Source organism: Platichthys flesus, chromosome 3 (genome assembly GCF_949316205.1).
Source record: "Platichthys flesus chromosome 3, fPlaFle2.1, whole genome shotgun sequence".
NCBI classification, from domain to species: Eukaryota; Metazoa; Chordata; class Actinopteri; order Pleuronectiformes; family Pleuronectidae; genus Platichthys; species Platichthys flesus.
This window is the reverse complement of record NC_084947.1, coordinates 9,189,477-9,211,259: the sequence shown is the minus strand read 5'-3', so window position 1 is coordinate 9,211,259 and position 21,783 is coordinate 9,189,477. Positions and strand designations below refer to the sequence as shown.

At 44.0% G+C, this 21,783-nt stretch overlaps 1 protein-coding gene across 1 annotated transcript in view; it reads right to left on the bottom strand.

Moving 5' to 3' along the window:
• Positions 1-12,788: 12,788 nt before the first annotated feature.
• The window catches only part of ptch1 (patched 1), a 48,053-nt gene continuing 39,058 nt past the window's right edge, over positions 12,789-21,783 (bottom strand). The window contains exons 19-24 of the mRNA XM_062384844.1: positions 20,761-20,898; positions 20,497-20,639; positions 16,921-17,020; positions 16,327-16,677; positions 15,672-16,221; positions 12,789-15,562 (exon numbers count right to left, since the gene is read on the bottom strand). Coding sequence (XP_062240828.1) covers positions 15,673-16,221; positions 16,327-16,677; positions 16,921-17,020; positions 20,497-20,639; positions 20,761-20,898 — 1,281 coding nt within the window. The 3' untranslated portion in view covers positions 12,789-15,562; position 15,672. The remainder of the gene's footprint in view (positions 15,563-15,671; positions 16,222-16,326; positions 16,678-16,920; positions 17,021-20,496; positions 20,640-20,760; positions 20,899-21,783) is intronic.

Below are 21,783 nucleotides of genomic sequence, written 5' to 3'. Positions count from 1 at the left end.
TAAAAAAAAAAAAGAATACCTACACTCTGCATATGCTTATGTTACCATGTGAGTGTGTTGTGCATGTGTGTCATGCATTCCAGGGGTGAGGGTCCAGAGGGTGAGGCAGAGTGCGTACCATGGCCAGGAATTCAGGGGGTCCCAGAGTGGTGTCCCTCTGGAATCCAAAGCAAACTTTGAAGGGTTCCCGGCCCGTATGGCCTGAGCTGACAAATCACCCAGAGGCTCCGGGCTGACCCAGAGCCGCCTGTAGGTGAACCAGGAAACGGTTGTTCAAACATGCGTGATCTCGTGTGAATGTGTCCATGGCTGCGTGGATGCAAAAAAGATGATATGCAAGTGAAGTGTTTTTTTTGCTGCTACACACACTTTATCATTGATTCAGCGTCTCTCCTGAGTACATAGTTCTTATCCATTTGTTTGTGTGGTCAAATAAAGACTTAAATAACACAGGCCCTGCACATGTACATACAGGGATGCGGTGCAGTCTGTTCGCTGTGGGAATGTGTTAAAAGTTATCGAGTGGCTCCACATTAGACATCACAATTTCTGCAGTGGGGAAAAAAACGTGGCCCTGTGGGTGTGTATGAGTTGGCAGTGGTGTGTGTACAGGTGTGTGTGTGTGCATGGGTGTGTTGGTGTGTTTCTCCTCCCGTAGCTTGGCACTCGATGCCTGCTTCCCGAGGAGAACATGGAAACTGTGTGTATGAACGTCTTTGAGGTGCAGCATCTTTTTTTTCTTGTTTTTTCTTCTCAAATTTTCAGAAGGTTTTTCGTTCAAATATATTTCAACACATCTACTTGAAAGTGTATGAGGTCGTTTCTAGTTTTAGTTCCGGTCCGTCACACTTGAAAAGAAGAGTTCATTTCAAAAGGATTTAAAACTTGAAATGCTCGTGTTTTTAAATGTGATCTTATGGTGAAGTTATTCAGGTTTTAACGTTATCAACGCTGCTGAGAATCAAATACAACTTTATTGAAAACTTTTAAATCCCTGCCTTACACTGACATAAACACACACTTTACCTATATTTGAATCATAAACTGTTTCTGACGTTTGATCAAAGTACCAGCACATAACTTATTTATGTTGGTGTCTCCATCAGTAAAAGTCCAGTGAAGGCAGCAGTTGAAATCATAAAGGCGCTGGTCCAGGTCCACCGTCGGCTCCACCCTCGCTGCCAACATTTAGGTCTACCAGGGCTAGATCTCCCCACGTATAGGGTGGTGGGGTGTGTGTGTGTGTGTGTGTGTGTGTGTGTGTGTGTTTGTGTGTGTATGTGTGTCTTGTAAAAACATCAGCATATGGGTTTGGATTAAGGTCCCTGGCAACACTCGAAAAAACGAAAGAGAAGGAAAGAAAAACCACGGCAAAAGCTTGAGTGTGGTTTGATGCCCAAAGTGGAAACCTACACACTGATGTTTTTGTGTGTGTATGAATGTGTTTATGTATGTGTGTGTTTGTCCTTGTGGCCTTGCATGTGTGTTGCTTTTAATTTTGCTTGCATGGGCACACATATGGATGCTAGGAGAAATGAAGTGTAAACCACGTGTGTTTTTACTGTACTGCTACTCTGTGATTATTACAGAGCTGAGAGACGGGCAGCCACTGGGCCGTGTGTCTGTGTATGCGTGTGTGTGTGTGTGTGTGTGTGTGTGTGTGTGTGTGTGTGTGTGATTTCAAAGCAAACTGAAGACAGAACATTCACAGACACATGTATGTCAGACAAAAATATATATTATATTAATCATTTTGTTTTTAAGTGGGTTAGGTTTGCCATCTTAACTTTCAGGTGTTCCTCCTCATTTTGTCCAACTGGATAATTTAGAACAGTATAAAGAGTAAAGCGTGAATTCATCTCTTTTTCATCTGGGCCCAGACCCTAAGGGCAAATATGCATATAGATAGAATAGATTTTTGGGGGGAATCATATGGTATTTGTGTTTTTGACCTTGAGGAAGCTGTGGTTGGGTAAGGAGCGCTTGGGTATCACTCTCTGGAAATGGTTGCGAGCTCGCAGAGCAGGGGCAGCATATATGCTGACAAATTTGTCATTTCTGACCCAGACCAATCCTATTACCACAACTGGTCCAGACCAAAACCATTATACCTACCTGGTCATGCCAGTGGCCTGACGTCTGTCTCATTGCACCACATGTTGATGCTGCTCTGATGGTCAGTCTGCTGAGTCTGTGTGGTGTCTGCTGCTGGTTACCACAAGAGGAAAATATGAACCATGCAGTCAGCTGCATTGAGCTGTGTATTTTCATTTTGGCATCCAATTAATTGTTTTTACAGAGCAAATTAATGCATCAAACCTAACCCTTTTCTCGTCTAACAAATGTTTGTGTGAACGTGTTCGTGCAAACACAATATAACTATATTTGAAGTCCAAACCTTTGTTTCTATGACAATTTAGCGCAGATATTTTAGGAACATGACCCCGAAAGCAGCACAGGCCTCAGCCAAAAATGAAGAGTATTATAAAACAAAATTGACAAGACACAGATACATCTAGTAAGTGTTTAATTTTATGTTAATGTCAGTAACCTTGAACTTTGTTTTAAATTGACACACAGAAATTATCTTAGAAGGTTGAGCAACAATATTGAAGCATAAATAATTTAGATTTGAATGGGAATATGTTCAGCCTGATGGTTTAAACTTCCAACTCTCACCGTCCATCCATCTATCCAATCATATATGTTGAATACGGATGCATTGGATTAGGCATTTCAAGATCTTTGCTCATCCCATTCTTCTCCATCACTCAGAACCGGTGTCAACCTTTGTGCCTTCATGTCTCCAAGTCTACATTTCAATTTCTGGTCTTTCTCTGGATGCAACTGTCTCGGCCACTGCAGCACAGAGGACAGTTGAAGAAGCCATGGAGGCAGAAAGGAAGGAGACGTTCGAATCAAAGCACAGGAATGTGCCGTTAAAAATCTTCAGATCCGCTCGGGCTTAACTCTGAATGTCTGGCTGTTAGCAGAGAGAAAGGGGGGGGGAGCACTTTTGAAAAGTGAAAGGAAGAGCTGTCAGGGGTGTCTCCAGACAGGGCCCAGCTCTCCCTCATAAATGGATTTATATCTCACAAGGAGTCGAAGGATCTGTTCCTTCTGGTCTTCCTGTGTTCCTGTGTGTCTGGAACTGTGTGTGTGGTGGTTTGCTTTTTTTTTCTTTCTCTTACATCTAGGTTGATGGTCAGGTTGGACAACGTCAGTAAAAACAGGAAATATTCAAAAGACATGAAATAACTATACTTTCTTCTAAATTATTGTGGCCGGTATAGTGGTAGTGAACATCCAGGTTTGTGTTTCTCACCATCGAGGTCATGCAACTGTCTCTTGGAGGCATTTCACTCAATTAAATCATCAGTGATAACATGTAGACAACTGGAGGAGCATACCTCCATGAAGGCAAACCGCCACGTTAAGGGAAAGGAAAACTCCCAAGATTTGATGAAGATGAAGATTTAATAGATTGTTCCTTAGGTCATGCCTCACCCCTTCACAAAAATGTCATGGAAATAAGTTAAGTACTGAGTGCACAATCCTCCCATCAGACAAACACACAAACACTGATGATGGAGTTAAAGATAATTGTATACAATAAAACTCAGCAAAGTGCAACATGTGACACTTTAGTCTGTATAGATTGAGTTTATGTTACAAAAATTAATCACAATTATCAGTCATACTTCAGAATGGAAGTTCTGCCCATTTCTCCACATTCTTGGATTACGCAGGTTCTGCTCTGACGAGAGATGAAACAGACATTGTGGCGGTTTCTGAGAGTCCATCGTGTTCAACCAAAAATCCACAGAAGTAGAAAATAAAATATCCTGCGCAGAGGAGGCTTAAAAGGAAATCAAGTCTCACTGAGTTTCTACTTCCTTGTACTGTCTGGTTTGAGCTGTCACAGAAGATGTGTATGAAATCCTGCCTAGAGGAACACAGGGCTTAACCTTACACCAACCCTTTTTTCTCATCGCTCTGCTCAGGTAAAAATACATAACTCAAAGTAATTCAAACACAACAAAACACACATATATGTGCTGCTTTCTTTTTAATGCATAAACACATGTAATCTGAGGGAGGCCACAATTTATGGCATTTCAAGGCATTTTAAAGCTCGCTTTTTTATTGCTTTGAGAGGAAGCTGGGGATTGGCTGAGAAAGACAGAAAGGTTCTGTGACCAATGTGAAACAGCACTGCACGCATGAGGCTGACGCACCAGCACATAAACACGGACACACACACACACACACACACACACACACACACATACACACTGCATGAACTGAGAGGGCCACATACACAATTAGGAATTCTAACTGTCCACATGAGCATACAGGTATTTATGTAGGTATCTTACACTAATTGATTTGTGCTGGGCTTTCTTGCTGCTAGTGTGTGTGTCTGTGTGTCTGTGTGTGTGTGTGTGTGTGTGTGTGTGTTCCTCAGGTAAATCCTGTACTCCCTCTGATTACATATGGTTACATATAACACAGCTGCCTGCTAATCAGCAGGTAAGAAGAGAACCGTCCGAAACTCCACATTTGCAATCAGTTACAAAAAATAAAAATCATAACCAGCAGCCATGTCTCACCTGATTGTAAACTTGTACAGTGAAAAAGTCAAATTAAATAAATGCAGAAAAAAAATAATCTTTTAAGCCTAAACAAAAACCCTCAACTACCCCAAACCGAATTAATAAACATAAAATGGAACAATTTCTCAAAATAATTAGACTAGGCAACTAGAGGTTCCAGGCTTTGTCTCTCTATTGGTCAATTGCAATACATTGCATTTTTGTATAAATTATAATTCTCAATTTAACTGTTTAATGTAAAGAGCAAAAAATTGGATTACACTGTTCCAAAATCTAAAACTCCCTGAGAAATGCAGGTGGCCCCTCAACAAAACTTTGTCCCTGTCACTCATGTGTCGTCCAAGTTCAGCAACCTGATCCCAGAGCTGTGTCCGTTTTTACCGTGACACATTAAATACACACATGAATACAGTGTACTGCTTTGAGTGTCTACGTGCATTCACACACACTCGCACACACTCAGATGTACACCTGTTTCCTATTAGTCCAGTAGATTGCAGGGAAATTGAGTGGGAGTGTTAAACACACACACATCCATCCATCTGCCCCTCCGTCCACGATAATTACACACTTCCTGCTCTGAAATCCTTCTCCGACAGCTTCCACTCCAATCATGTCTCTGTTTAAGTTTGAGTGTGCGTGTGTGGTGAGGGTGTGTAAGTTTGTGTGTGTGTGTGTGCGTGTGTGCGGGGTTGGTTTTCAGACCCACAAGATTGCATCAGTTCATCATGGAGATATGGGGCTGATATATTTGAGATATACTCATAACTCTCCTGCCTATTTGAACTGTTTCAGAAGTGTTTAGGTGTGTGTGAGTGTGACCGTGTGTGTATATATGTGTTAAAATCGAATCTATGTCCGTTTTGCTTATTTTACTCCACTCACTTCATTGTTTTCTCTGACTCAACCTCTCAACAGCTCGATTACAGCTCCACTGTGGAGTCTCTGTTAAAACACATTTGATAAAGTGACTTGACTGCAGTGTTATTATCGACGCAGTTTCTTACTTCCGCCGAGGAGGTTATGTTTTCACCCCGGTCAGATTACCATGAAACCTGGTTTTGAGGATGTGGAATGGGTCAGAGACGAACCCATTCACTTTCTGCATGGATCTGGATCGGGGGGGGGCACACCATTCACTTTCTTTAAAACATTTCCAAATTTCCGTTGATTGCTATGAGAATAATTCTTGGATATTTAGTTTTAAAAAGTCAGGCACGTTGAGGAAACTGATATCTATGACCACGTGCAACTAGGTACTGCTTGATTGGATTGAAGGGGACAGTGGGTCTTAGTGGCGGTATGTGCTTTAGTAATGTTTCTAACTTGCTTCAGTGTTTATTCTGGGGTTTGTTATATCTCCTCAAGTCATTTGTAAGTCTCTCTGTCCCAAGTGAGTTCCCATTAACCAAGTCGCCATGAAGTATCGGATCTTGAATCCTCATTAAGACCAAATGTTTCAGTGCCTCTACATTGGAGCTCAGAGTGAGTGAGTATGTGTGACATCTATTTTATCATTCTCTCTGTAAATACTGTACAAGCTCATCTCTGTGCATTCACACCAGACATGCATGTGTGTGTGTGTGTGTGTGTGTGTGTGTGTGTGTGTGTGTGTGTGTGCTCGTGTATACATTTTCTGTACATGTGTCTGAGTGTTGACTCAGACTGAGCCTCCCCCCGGGGTCCTCGGAGCTCTCCTCCAGCCCTGTTCCTCATTAGGCATCTGTCATGGTGCCAGCATCAATAAGCAAAGATGGAAGACGAAAAAAACATGTCTCCTCTCCTCAGGCCAGTGTTTACTATCATCATCAAGGAAAGACCCTCCTCAACTTTACTGTATTTTAGTAGTGTGTATTTATTTTATGACACACACACACCCATTACACACACACACATATAAATGTACAATGTGTGAGACATGAAATCAGATGCTCCAGATTTGTTCAACTTTGGTGAATTGTGTTTTCGCTCAACACTCACAGACACAGATGATAATATTTAGTGGTGTGGTTCTTTTTTTTTTGTCTGTCTCTCTTCTGTCCCCCTTGTGTCTTAAGATGATGCATCTGTTTCCATACATTGTTGCATGTTTTCTGGCAGAGACAAACAGCGCAGTTTAAACAAAGAGGTGGGTGGTGTGTGTTCATCTGGACCGCGTGTGCCTACTACGTTAAACAAAAGGGAGAAAGGGATGACAGCATCCAGCCTCAGTTTGTCATCCTCAGCGTAAACGCTCGTACATCACGCTAACATCTTGCATGTGCTAAGTTCGGATCACGCGAAAAAACAAAGGGATGGAAAGAGGGAGATGGATAGAAAAACCAGGGCGAACGGAAAGTTAAGACTAACGACACGAAGCGAGGGAAGTCCAAATGAAGCAGACGAAAAGCGAAGGAGGGTGGAAGGAGAGAAGCGGAGGGCAGGATAAATGCTTCCAGTATAAGCGGAAGAGGAGAGAGTGTGACATGGCTTGGCACGGCTCCTTAGCGCTCGTCTGTAACACAAAGAAAGAGCGGGTTGGTTTTCCACCTCCACAGAATAAATGATGCGAGGGGAAATGGGAGTAAACAACATCAGTCATTATAATTACTCTCATACGGCTACTCCCATCCACCATCAACCATCGTCCAGCCCTTCCTTCACTTTTCCTCCTCCCTGCTTTTCCATCTGTCTTTACTCTGCGTCTTTTTTTCTCTCTCTCTGTGACTTGATTACATATTTCTCTTTACTCTCTCTCTCTCTCTCTCTCTCTCTCATTGACTTTGTCTTTCCATCCCTAGTTGGCAAAGTGCACTTTCTCTTTTCTATACCTGTATCAAAATTCACCTCCTTCTTCCAGGGCTTCCATGTCGAGGTCGAGTGCGGGGTGGTCTGACTTCTGCTCCTGCACAGAAGAAATACGAGGCCGCAAAAAAAAAAAGGCCAGTAGGGAAAATACTACGAAAAACCGGCTGCACGTCAGCGTTTCGTTTAGCGTGTTTGTCTGAACGCAGCAACAACAGCCAACACTAATACTAATCTTGGCGAATCTCTTGAGGTTTTCACTGCAGACGATGAGACGGATACGATCTTTGGCTCGGTAGGTGCACCTCTCTCCTGCGGCGGAAGCCTTTGAAAGCCGCTGAACGCACCGTGAATCGTGTCAGCTGTTTCTAAGAATTGGATCTGGTTCCCTCACTGTCTTGGCCCTCCCTCCTTTTGGCTCCCTCTTTCTGTCGTAGGATTCCTGGAGAGCTGTAGTCGTGTACGAGGAAAGTTGTGTAGCACACAGTCGCTCGTGTCATTGAAATGATTGTGGTCAATGAGGGAATTCTTGGCCATGAAAAGCAACAGTTCTGAATCCAAAATATTCAATTTGACACACTTTTTGTGTTCAGTATGAGGACAGAGACTAAGTCCGAGTCCGCAGACACGCAGGCTTTAGACATCATTCTCATGAGGGCTATTTTATTGTTATTCACCACTGCAGCTCTAGCACAGAACTGCTCTGTAACGCTGAGCTTATGTAATTCCGGCCACTGGGGACTTGGACCTCACATTCTTCTGGATCCGTCTCGTAGAAGGAACGCACTCCCTCTGTGGGAGATAAAACATCCAGCCAAGTCAAACGGGTCCCGGGGGTGGGACTGAAAACCAGAACCGAAACCCACCCAAAGCCACCCACCTTGAGACCGCTGACAGAAAAGAACAGAATAAAAAAGAGGAGAGGAGAGATATGGCATTTAAGCTTAAAAAGGTGTCACATTTTATTAAAGGCTTGGGGGTTTTCTGCGAGACAAACATACAGAAATAATCAGCATTTGTCATCTTCAATATAAACGGCTGTACGTAATAATGAGGCTAAAGCCAGTAGCTGATTACTTTAGTTTAGCACGAGGAGAGGCTCAGAGTCTATTTTTCTAATTGGCTGAATGTTTTCTGAGTGACGGACAGCCGGGCCAATCAGAGACCAAGACTAAGAAGAGTCCTTGATAGAGATGGAACCAAAATAAAGCATATAACAGATTTGTCCTGACAGTTAGATGGTGAGTCCAGATCTGCACGGTTGAAAATGGTGATGCTTTATTCTCTATTTTTAAAGAATTTATATATATCTCCCAGACCTGTTTTATAACAAAAAGGACATAGGAATATCGGTGATGAACTGTGATTGTTAGAGCTGGGCCTTCAACTGAACTTTCTCCCTATCTTCCCATCTTCCTCTAGGAGGCCCCTGATCACACTGGTGCAATAACGCTATTACTCATTGGATAATCCTTTAATTTGTGAACCAAATGTGAAAGAAGATGAGGTCATCATTAGAATAAGAACGATTCGTCTGATCGTGAATGTGAATAAGGCCCCAAGGGTTCCCCAATAAATATCTCACTTTGTACAATATGGGACCTAAACATAAGGTCCATCTTTAGCGTCCATTTGACTAATTAACACATTTTCATCTATTATGAAAACTATATATCTTGATTCATGCGATATGTCTATAAATAGACTTATGTTCTATTTTAAAAAGGTTTAAATATTTCTTTTGAAATCACAAAAACTCAATATCATCCACCTAACCCTTATACGCAAAGTCATCATAGATAGATTCAGGCAAATATAAGCAAAATAAGAAGTACAGTCATCTGGCAAGGAGTCCGTTTTCATACACACACACACACACACACACACAGGAGTAAACACAAGTAGGAGTTGAATGGTTTTCAAGGTGTCTGTGAGGCCTCAAAGGTAAAACCAGCGTTCATCTGGATCTGAAATCTTATCAACACATCCTGAGAGGCTTCCTGCAGATTTATTCTGAAACTCTGTTTTCTTTTTGTTTTTATAAAGAATGTGTAAATCTGTCCCTGGATCTGGCAGGCGTGTGTGTGTGTGTGTGTGTGTGTGTGTGTGTGTGTGTGTGTGTGAGAGTGTCCCGTAAAGTCATTTCAGCAGAGCAATCACTCATGTAGAGGAGACTACACACTTAGAGGGTTTAGCTCTGCCGGCAGGTGATGATGGACAAGCCTTTCAGGATGGAAAGAGACAGAGGGAGGCAAAGATGGATGGAAAAAGAGGACTGGAACAGAGGAATAAATACTTCAATAGAATAATAGAATTCCTTTCACAAAGATTATAGGTGAGAAATTGTGGAAAAAAAGAAAATCAATGTATAAGTCCAAAGAAACTTTTCTGTGGGTTGTCCATCCGCTCCATTGTCACCCAGTCTGGGCATTGAGCCACTGCTGAACAGTCCATTTGTCCTGCAGAGAAGGAACCTCTTAATTACCTCCTCTCTCTCCTTCTTTTGTCCTTCCTCTGTCTTTCTCCCCCCCGACCCCCTTTCTGCTGGCTGAGAGGACAGGTACAGGAAACACTCGTTCATTAACAAGACAGAGTTCATTAGCTGTAGTGGAGCACACTTCACAGTATGTGCACCTCTGAAGGCTACACTGTGTGTGTGTATGTGTGTGTATGTGTGTGTGTGTGTGTGAAAAGGCTGGAGGTGAGGGGGAGCGAAAGGGTAAGGCAGGGTCGGAGAAGGCGGCGTGTGTTGGTTTGGTGACCCGGGGTCCTCCAGCAGATGAGGTAGGTCCTGGGGAAAGAGACCTTAACAACATTAGAACTCAATGAACCATGTCGCCTTCGAACAACCATGAGCTGGACACAGATAACAAACTGCTGTACCGAGTGAATGAATCAGCAGAGGTAGTATTTTCAAGAGTGGGATCCTGAGCCTTCCAATGCACACAGCTATAGACTTGTGTATTTGTTGACAAGTCAATGCAGTTATCAATGTTGGATCATGATGTGTATCAAATGTAACTTATGCTTATCCTCTTCTTCCTTTCCTCTGACAACCTCTTCCTCAGTTTCTTTGGCGGCTCTACCGTGATGTCCACCCTTACAATGGCGAGCGGGTTGTGTCTTATGGCTAACTGCTAGCTCCCGCTCTGGTCGTTGGCGTGTGACGTGCCGTAATGTTCCAGCAAGGTACACTGGTTACATAAGCTGTGTCTCAATTCAGGGGCTGCATCCTTCAGAGGCTGCGTTTGAACACACATTGTGTCACATTTCAAACACTATTTCGCAGGCTCCTTCAAATGTGGCTGATTTTCTTCATCCATCCTTACCAGAGACAGAAAGGCTCCAACCGGTGGATCCTTCTCGGGCCAACCTACACCAGGATTAATTTCACTTCTTTAATGAACCAGTTTTCAAAGAGGAAATTGTGCCAGCAAGCCACCAGATGTCCGATGCTTGGGTATCACGCTTCGACTCAACCGACCGGTAACAGTTAACATGTTAAACAAAGCATTTCAACTTTATTGTTGTGTCAAACTTCAGCTTTGTTGATAGGCAACAGGGATAAAGTGGGACAAGCTGGCGATGCCAATTCCTGAAAGACGCTGTAATCTAGACCACCACACTTCTGTTCGGCCCTAGTTGTTAACAAAGTCTAATGGCGCACTAAGGAGGCGGCTGCATCCTCTGAAGGATCCCGCCCCTGCATTGAGACACAGCCATAGATTCAAGGTGTCTTGGGAGCACGGTTGTAAATACACACATGCAATACCATGTCCCTAAGATAAGTTTGTGTACCATCATAATCATTTTAAAACGGTTTTACGGTATGAAAACTACCTAAAACTACAATGACACATTCTTGAAATTCTAAGACCCTTTAACAGTCCCATTACGATCATCACGGGCAACACGTGCATCGGCCTCTACCTTTGTCCTGTGTTTTCTTGAGCAATGGGCTAAAAATGTCAAGTCCGGTTAGAAAAGTTCAAAACGTGACACAAAGCACCCTGCCACCCAGCTCTCCAAACACACCCTGTCATTTGTAAGATGTCAGCCTGCCCCTTTGCCCCGGTTGGACAGCATGCAGCAGGGTAGTGCGCCTTTATTGGCTTTTAAAAGATAATGACATGCCTACTGCCTGTGTCCAACCGCTGATCCAGGGTCAGAGAGTTCTTCGTGCTTGAGGTTCAGGTTGAGATTGAGGCTCGGGAAAACCGATTCTTTTATTTTAGGTAAGGAGCAACAGAAAGGACACACTGCAGAAGTGCAGAATGTGGCAACACACAAGATGATTGCAGCAAATAGCTGCCACCCATAAAGCTGACAGGGCGCTCTCCTCGCTCCCTCGTTCTCCCTCCCTCACCATCAGTGTTGCAAGCTCAAGGCCACATGCCCTTTTTCATTACAGCGAACAGACCAGCTGTATTGTAACTACAACCAATTTCCTTGCAGTCTATAAAGCTGTCAATCAAAATCATACGGAACAGGGAGAGGAGGTGGGGTTGCAGGGGTGGAGCTGGGTGGGCTGTCGGGTAGGACGGCAGCCGGGTTCCAGACCAGATGTCAAAGAGTTTTACACTGCGGGAGGGAGGGAGGGAGGGTTTACCTGTTGCTATTCTTCATAGAGAGTACTAGAAATGTTTTGACTTGCACGGGGGGAGGGGGATTTATTTTCATCAGAGATAAGGATGAAAAGTGTGAGTTGGAGTGTATAGAATGATTGTGTAACATTTTGGGTATTATGTGTATTTGCTTTCTTTTTGCACAACGTTAACTGAGATCATTAGAAAGTTCCTTTCAGCAACTGGTTAGTTGAGTGTTGTACAGAGAATTGAAACAGGGGGACACCTCTGACCAGGCGCTCAGGCAACAAAATCTGCCATCAGCACTTCTTCAACTCACAAATGAACACTTCTGATGAATGCAAAAATTCATAATGAAGAATATTAAAACATAATTTCCATTAAGAGTGAGTGGTCGAGCTATAGTACAGTTCATGACCCTATAACACCGAAATGCAATTGATTATGTTTTTGTGTTTTTTTTTTTCTAATGCGTGATAATGAATTGTTTTTTACATTCATATAGTCTTCATCTTATTATTATTATTTAACACAAGATACTACATGTTGATAAGTGAGTCTTAGAGTGTCCTATAAACCTAAGAAAACTAAGCTATGGGCTGTGTTGCAGTAGTTAGCACAGGCGCCTTCTTGTCATAGCAAGAAATATATGGATTCATATCTGACCGTGTATACTCAGTGTGTTTGACTATATATAATCTATAGGAAAGCAAGCTATAAGTAGTATTTGTCATCGTGTCCAGCTGCACATTTAAAGGACAAAAACATGTTGAAACAATCAATTCACTGTCAGACCAAAGCATCTTTTTAAGTTTCCATTTATTAAAGTTATGAACAAAGAGACAAATAAGTTATAATATTTTTATTTGTTAGAATTCTATCAGTGTTTGAACATTAATATTTAGAGAGCTAGTACAATTTTCTACTTTCATGGCTAGCCTTTGACGAACCCATAGAAACAGCTGTCTCTCTCCAAGGATTGGAACATAATACTGAAGGGGGAGGTGTTGATGTTGTCTCAAAAGACAGTTAGCAATGAAAGTGTGCACCTTTTCTGTTATGGTATATCATTACATATAAACTCTTTAAAAATATACTTCTGTCAAATACCTTGACAACTACTATGTACACTACAAAAATAAATTTTCATATAAATAAATTATATGGCATACATTTATCTTTGTAACTGAAAACAGCATACATCCACGCCAACCAAGACCAAAATGGTAGTCTGGAAGAACCACTGATTTTTTTTTCCTTTTAAAATCCTCTAAGAGCTATGATGAGACCTGTAGTGTAAAATGTTATATACTCTTTTTTTCCTATTTAACATTAGTAAGCACTTTATACAGATCACTTTATACAGAATAAACTGTAATAGTGTTTTTTTTTCAATAGACATAAAAATCCCTGCATTTTTTATCCACTGGCATCACAACATTGATGAAAGAAAAGAACAAAAACATGTTTTATATTACAAAAATATAAATATCGCAATTCAACGTTGAAAACAAGAACATTTAAAAATGAATAAAATAGTTGCCAGCGATGATTCTCTCCGCTACTGCCAATGTGACATCGGGAGAAAACAAAAAACATAAAACAAAATACAGAACAACCTCTTTCATGCAAGCAGCTGACGTAACACGGTGGACAGAGAGTGTAGAACTGCTAAGACTTCAGGGAGGAGCTACATGTGTTCAACAGGAAGTGAGAGGCAAACTGAGGTGTGGAGGCAGTGATTGAGGGACCTAAAAGTCTGGAACCAGGGGGTCGGGGAGGGTGGGGTGGGGGGGTCACACATTTGCATGCTGACATAGACGCACATACAGATAGAAACTGGCCATTGCAAGTGAAGCGAGGTGCTGGCGGTGTAAACTCACCCCCCTGAGGCTATGGGCTGTGCCATTTGGCATTTGGAGGAAGGGGTGAGGGGTCCCAATTAGTGTCATGGCGTTATGTTGTGGATTTTTATGAGCTGAGGTCAGAGAGGACGCTGAGGCCAAATTGGGGCCAGTTATCTTTACTGTCACTAAAGGAGAACTGGGAGAGATTAAGAGGATAAACTAGTACACACAAACATGAATGTTTACACACTTATAAACTAAGACACACATTAGACACACTGTCAGGCCATATAGGGCTTAGCCCTGAGCAGGCTGCAGGGGCTAGCTTATTGGTTGAACAGACACAAAAAGTAACTTGAGGTGAGATATTGGTGAGAATGACGTTTGAACGTAATCGAGTGCGAAGTTGTACGTGGTCGTACAGTATACAGTTTGAACTTTAGCTTATCCGTTAGACACAGTCACTAAGGGAGCAGAGTTAGAGCCCCCTGTTGTTGACCCTGTTCCAGAAGAAAATCAGTAACGTGAATGTCCCTGTAATGGCACCGCGAGTTTCTGAGGTGGGTTTGATATTTGTGTGTCAGTTTAAATGACAGAACCTGTATTGAGCCTGCTAGGGTTAAACAAAACAACCTTTACAGTAAAAAATAAAACCAGAGAGCAGCCGAACACTGATACAAAGCTGAGAGCAGAAACAGGTTCCAATGCAGAGGCCATAACCAAAAAACAAAACAAAACAAAATTCTTCATATCTGCTCATCTTAAATAGCACGCATAGCGTGTCAAGTTAAACAGTAATTGTTTCATAACTACCACAGGTTTGTGATAAAAAAAATTAATAGTTTAAGATGCGTACCTTTATACAATAATGAACACACAAAAGACACACAAACACACACACAAATATATATATATACCATGGCCCTGTTTGATGACTATAACAATTTCCCTCATGTTTTAAATGAGTGTAACTGTTAGTCTGTTCTGAGGATGAATCTGATGTAGAAGGCAGAAAATAATGGGGCTGTTTCACATCATAGAACCCTGCACACACACACACACACACACACAAACATGTATACAAACACACACATTCACACAAATACAAAAACACATGTATACGCACAGACACACACACACACACATAAGTAGACAGATCACTTGTTTTGTTTAAAAAGACATTTGCATAGAGTTATAAATGTATATCATTTAAAAAAATATTTTGAGCATCAGCGTTGCGTGCTGACAGGTACATTTGTCTGGATGAAGCTTCCTAATGGCACAGATCCACAGATGAGTGAACAGTAATCAGAAATCTATCTCTCTCTCTCTCTCTCTTTCTTTCTCTCACTCACTCACTCAGTCACACACATTAACACTCACACACACACACACGCAGACACCCTTACACACACCATAAAAAATGGCAGCCCCAGTCTGTTACCATGAGGAGTTGTACGGCTCCTAAAATTATAGCTACTTTTTGTTCATATTTACATATGTATACATCTTTTAAATATTGATAGAATCTAATATCTAAGACAGAAGTCCACTGGGTTACAGTAAGAATGAGCACCATGACCATGACGGCAACACTGGCAAGTCTTTTCGCTTTTTAAGGTCGGGGGGGGGGGGGGGGGGGTGGTGAGCCGGGCTTTGCCAGGCCAGGTCAGCTGCTTAGTAATAGAGAGGAGTCCATCTTTGGCCGTTGTACTTCCGTTCCCCACAACTGAAAACAAAAAGGATGTTAGAGTGTCAGTATATTTTAAAGCAGGTTTTTCTAAAATGACCGTTGTACTAAATACTCTATGGATCTACTCAAGCAGCTGAAAAGTCACCTCAGCTCGCCCGTCTGCCGTGGTTGCTCTCAGCTGCCTCAAACTCCAAATCTTGGAGCTCCATGGCCTCCACCGTGTCTCCCCTGGACCCTGTCTGGGTGTCCAGCGGCACGTGTGGGTCCTGGAAAGCAGCCTCGGGCGCCTCTGGCCCTGAGGGGCAGTAACTGTCTGTTGCAGTGTACCCTGGGTAAGAGGAAGTGGAGGGGCCCTGATTGGACAAGGGGGCCGGGTGAACGGCAACGGTGACGGAGGCCGACGCTGTTACCGTAGTGATGGGTTGGCAATATTGGGTAGAGTTGGGGTGATGGTGTGGGAGGTGGTGGTTAGGTTGTGGGTTGTGGGAAGAGCGGGCTCTGTTGCCTGCTGAGTGTTCTCTATGGCTGTTTGAGCCATAATGGCCCCCAGCCTCAGTAGGAGTTTCAAAAGCGTCCATGCGCGGGCGGGCTGGGGGCGGGACCTGCCAGTGCAGCTGGCTCTTGGGGTTCCTGCCGCTGTTGCGCCGAGTGGCTCCTGGTCGGGGCCCAGAATCACAACCCTGAGAGGAGACAGACTGAAGAGGTACACAGTGAGACGTTTAGTTCTATAATGTGAGAAACAAGAGCATATCTGCAGGCAAAGCATTAAACAAGCAGCACAATGCAGGATATTTCCTTACCGAAGTCACATTGGCCGGAGGGTCGGGCTGTCTGGCTGAGCGCCTGTGCCCTGATCCTGCTCTCCTGTCCTCCTCTGGCCTGACAGCTCTGCCTCTGCTGGTCTGGAGGTGGTACTGCTGCTCCTCTGCTCGGGTTGCCCCTCTGCGCGAGGGCAGGTTGTAGTTCTGCACCTCCTGGCTGATGCCGGACACCGTCGTGTTGGAGCTGTACTCTGAGTCAGAAGAGTCTGAGGCTGCACCGGAGATGGTGGCCGTGGTTGTGTGGTGAGGTCGGACTGAGAAGTGGACCACGTGAGGTTGGGCGTCTGGGGACGGGGTCGGTAACCGGCTACGACCATCCACAGGTGTGACCTGAGAGGTGACAAAGGAGAAGGTGAAGAGACTTGAGATGTTTTCAAATAGCAGTGAACTCTGGATAATCTCCTGAAATCCTTTGGAGGGGCTGCATGTGAGAATGCCAATGTGCCAGTCAGTCGCTCCGGACATTCTTTGGAGTATATTGTCCAGAGGATTCCCCATAGGCGAGTTGGTGCATTTCTCTAGTCAAACACACAATTACATTTTCTTTCAATTATAATTAAAAAAAAATCTTACCTCTGGATAGGGGCCAAAGTATGACAGTAACACTGGGAGAAGTACGAGACCATTCAGGACTCCCAGAACTGTGAGAATGGCCAACACGGCAAAGAAATACCTGCAATAAAAGACGCATGACAAAAAACAGATCAATGCGGGGACTAATTTAACTAAATGTAACAAGTCGGCACCAAACACACCGCAAGCAAAACAAGAGTCCGTCAGAGCAGCACAGAAAAACACAAGAAGAAAAACAAAGAAAGCAAGTAAACAAATAAAATACCTGCGCAAACCACAGGGCTTTAGACGTGGAGAGACATGTGTAAGACCAACAATAACACACATGCCCGAAATAATAACTCTACAAAGACGCAAGGCCACTCCTTAAACACACACAAATGCACACACACACACACACACAGAGATGTACCTTGCATGTTTCTAAGTCCCGCTTAAAGAGGGTTAGTCGTAAAGAAGCCGCAGAGAGAAAAGAAAAGGGGAACCATAATTAGCCGGAGCTTGTTAATTCAAAGGCGCAGGAGGGAAAGGGGGGGGGGGGGGGGGGGTTATTGGGACCGAGGGTACTCTCTCTTGGGTGTGTGGTGTATAAGCAAACATGGAGAAAACAAAGCAGTGAGGAATGTCAGTGGAGGGGGTGGAAGGGGTAAATGGGGGTTTAAAAAAAATAAATGGTGGGAGGGGGTGAGGGGAGAGGGTGGGGTTGGGGGGGTCGTGCAAGAGGACAGGGGCCTCCCTCGCTACTCTCTTCTCTCGGGCTCTAAAAAAGAGAGAGGGAGCGAAGCAAACAAATGAAGTGAAGGGTATAGAATTTAAACAATTTAGTCGAGGGAAAAAAGAGAAGGGGACCCTCAGAGTGCCACCCCCTCCCCGGCCTCTCTCTCTCTCTCTCTCTCTCTCTCTCTCTCTTTCTCTCCCTCTCTCTTCTATTTCTTTTTCCTCTCTCTCTCCTCCACCTCTCTTTTCTCTCCCTTCTTTCTAAGCTAAGCCCCTGTGAAATTCCCGGCCACTGCACAATCCCCTCTGTCTAATTAAATCTCCAATGTATCAGGTAAGACCCCCCAATCTCCCCACTCCGAAACACACCCCTCCATCCCAACCTCCCTCACGCTCCACTCCAGCTTCCTCCCTTAATGGAGAGGCTTTCCTCCTGACATGGGTCTCCAGTGGAGGCTCTCAGGTTTTCAGGGAAGTGCTAATGAACCACTAACCCCTTTGCCTGAGTCTTCAAGACGCTGCTGTTTGTATGTGTGGTACCAGAGTGTAGACACACTAGACCTCAGATTCAATTCATGTGCAGGGAGAAAAACAATTCACAGAGGAACATCTACAGGTGAGGACCAGTCCTTGTCTGCCCAGCATGGGTGGCCTCACTTCCCATTGGGAACCAACAACGAGATCACCAGCTCGACTTATTCTTGCTCAGTGCTACTGCTGCTGGGACATTCATGTGAACAGAGTACAGGATGTCATGCTGTGAGCGGGTGTGAATCAATCCCAGGGTTCTTGTAAGAGAATTCATCCTTCAATGAACTCTTCACTAAATAAAAACAATAAACAAATCTAGAGCAAATCATTAGGTTCATGAAGAGGTTCACACACACACACACACACTGTCTGGGATCATGGGAGTTATTGTCCTCAAAACCATTGCCAATGAAAATGTTCCTGACACGACTCAGATGCAAATCAACTTCACGGCTATGGTAATGTGTGAAAGTTTTATTCACGTTACGCAGCAAACGTCAAAGAATAACAGTCCAAGGAAGGAAAAGAAAAACAGTCGAATGGCGAGCAGCGTGTTTTTCCTCTGTCGTACGTCGTGTATCCGGGACGTTACAGAAACGGTCAAGGTCACAGGTAAAGAGGATGTGCATGAAGAAGTCCACCAAAATAAAACGCCCTATTGTCCTGAATCAAATTAGGGATTTCTCTGAACATTGTTGGAAACATTTTGGATAATGTAAGTTCACACATACATTTATATTTAACATAGGTCTAGATATTTTAATGAAGAATTGTTACTGTCTTTAAATGGAACTGATGCAATCGGGTGGGATGGGGGTTATGATTTCCATTCACAACAGGATGGGTAATTGCCACATCAACTTTGGGCGTGAATATGCACATGCATGTCGCTACGCACGCGCGCAGCCCACATATCGGGCCGAGTGCTCCCGCTAGGCTGTTTGGAGTGAAAACATTCACAGCGCTGACGGGGGAAAGTCAGGGAAACATTTCTTTCGGCGCAAGCAGAAAAATACGAGCCGGGCCTGTTGTTATTGCACCGTCTTGGGGCGCTGCTTTGTTTGCTCAGACAACAGCAGAACCTCTAAATGGAGGCCCGGGACCGAGCCAGGAACCAGAGCTCACCACTGGAGGTGAGGAGAGATGCTCTATAGGCCTCCCTGTGTTTGTGTGTGTATGAGCTCTCTCTCTCTCTCTCTCTCTCTCTCTCTCTCTCTCTCTCTCTCTCTCTCGTGCTCTAACTGGCAGGCACAGCATCATTGACCCTCATGATTACAAGGTCAGGAAGCACGTTGGTGTGTGTGTGTCTGTGTGTGTATATAAGAGGCCCATATACATGACAGAGTTTGTGCTCTTAAAAATCACATGGACCTCAGTGCACCCTGTTCTTAAAGGAGCAGGTCAAACAAATTATATAGCTACCTAGTATAGCCTCCAACAACAATGTGTGCATGTGCTGCCACGTAAGACCATGAGAGACTTTAAATTATCCACTGCGCTCAGTGGAAACTTCTCATAACCCTCCAGAATGTACACTATCATTCATTTTCCTCCCGTGACCGGCAGCTGGTTGTTACCTTTCTGCCCTTGTCTTACACACAAAAGTAGCCACCGCCGCAGAGCCCCCAAAGTGTGTCGGCTTTAATTTCCACTTCTCCTGTCTTTCCACGACTGCCCCCCCACCCTGTTACCCCTTCCCATACTTATAAATGTCTGGCGAGGGCAGTTAAACTAGCTGAAGAAGATTACAAAAGCCAGAGGGACCTTCCTGTTCTCTTTCTCTACCCCCTCTCCCGCTCTGTCTCCCCTATCACTCCCTTTCACTGCACTCTTTGCTCCCCTCTTCTTCGTCATCTACTCCCCCCAGGCCCTCCTCCTCCCTGCTCCTCCTGACCTTCAACTCTCCATCCTTCCCCTGATTTCCCCTAAAATGTCAGGCATGAGAGGCATTAAGGGGGGGGGGGGGGGGAAATACACAGGGGAGAGGAAGGTGGGGAAAGATAAAGGCCTTGTTTATGAAGTTTTCTCGGAGATTGAGCCCCGAGAAGTTTACAAAAAACAGGTAGGAGGAGGTCTACAGAGAGGGGGCATGAAACTGAGATGCGGGTGGAAGACAAGAGAGAGATGGAGGGAGGGTAGGGAGGAAGAGTGCGGCCTTCATGCATGATTTGTGTCTCAGGTAGATTCCTGTGTGACATGCAGGTTGAGGCATGGTCTCAACGGTCTACTAACGCCACACAGGCGCCACACAATAACCTTTGTGAGAGATCAATCCTGTGTTGGCAGAATTAAAGCAGCATTTTCTCACGAGGTTCAATTTGTGCTCACCTGACGATAAAGTCGAACTCGGAGCCTGCGAGCATCAGGACCCCTAATAAGGTAGAGAAGGCTCCGTCGAGCACCGGAGCGAACATGTGCTCCAATGCCAGCACGGCCCGCCTGTGACGATCCCCTATGGCGGTCAGGAATGCCTACGAAACACAAGATACCCAACACATATATCAAGGACTTATATGAACCCTTTCTTAACTTTGATTGATGCAGGTTATTTTATTCTTAGTTGTTTGTGTCACTGTGCGTGTTTGCGCTTACCAGGGCCACATGGACGGTGAACTCCACTCCGATGCCCACGGAGGCGATGAGGATCACCACCGGCACGGCGCTCAGCTTGATTCCCATCAGCCCCATGAAGCCAAACAGCTCCACAGTCATGAGGGACAGCACCAACACCTGAAAAAGGAGGCGTTTCAGTTAAAAAAGTAAAAGTGGTTGATAAATTGATATGAAAAGTGATTCTAAACGTTTAATGAAACACAGGATAAAACCCACAATATTCTGGCTGAACGTGGCCACAAGTAGGATAGAAAGTTTAACTTTATGTTTGTGCACTTGTAGTTCAGCTTGAACCATGTTTCTGAGGATAAATTCCCATAATTCTCACAAGACATGGATCTGCATGAACCGTTCTTTACAAGCATCTTCTTTTGGAGAGAATAAACTGGTTTTCACCAATTTGTTTATGTCAAATGTTTCTCTGCTCTTTGTCTGTGTGGATAATAATAATTACAACTTCTATCCACAGTTCCCAGGGCTGGAACACATGAAACACATGTCAGCATAGTGGGAGAGAATCTTCTGTGTTATTGTTCTGTGATAAACAGACAGTAATTCACAGCATTTGAATCTACAGCTGACGTAGACTCTGAACGTACACAAGACAGATGGAGTGCATTACGAAAAGAGGATGATGTGATATTCTGCCTTAGAGAAGTGTTAAGTACAAACCGCATGTGTGTGTTTATGGATGTGTGTGTATGTGTGTGTACATATGTGTGTGTTTGGTGGTTTCAGTAGAGCAGGACAGGAGCTGGGAGTAAATGCCATTATCAGCTGACAGGTGTCAGGTTACATGGGGCCCAAACCCTTTGAAGAAGGTTGAGGTGGGCAGGGGAGGGAGCGGTGTGTGTGTGTGTGTTTATATATGTATGTGTGGGTGTGGGTGAATAATGCATGTAAGTATCCGCATTGCTTGTCCACGAGGGGGTATTTGTGTGCAGTGTTTGTGAGCAGCATCTGACTCCAGTTAGACTCTCTGCTAAAGTGCATTTTGGATGA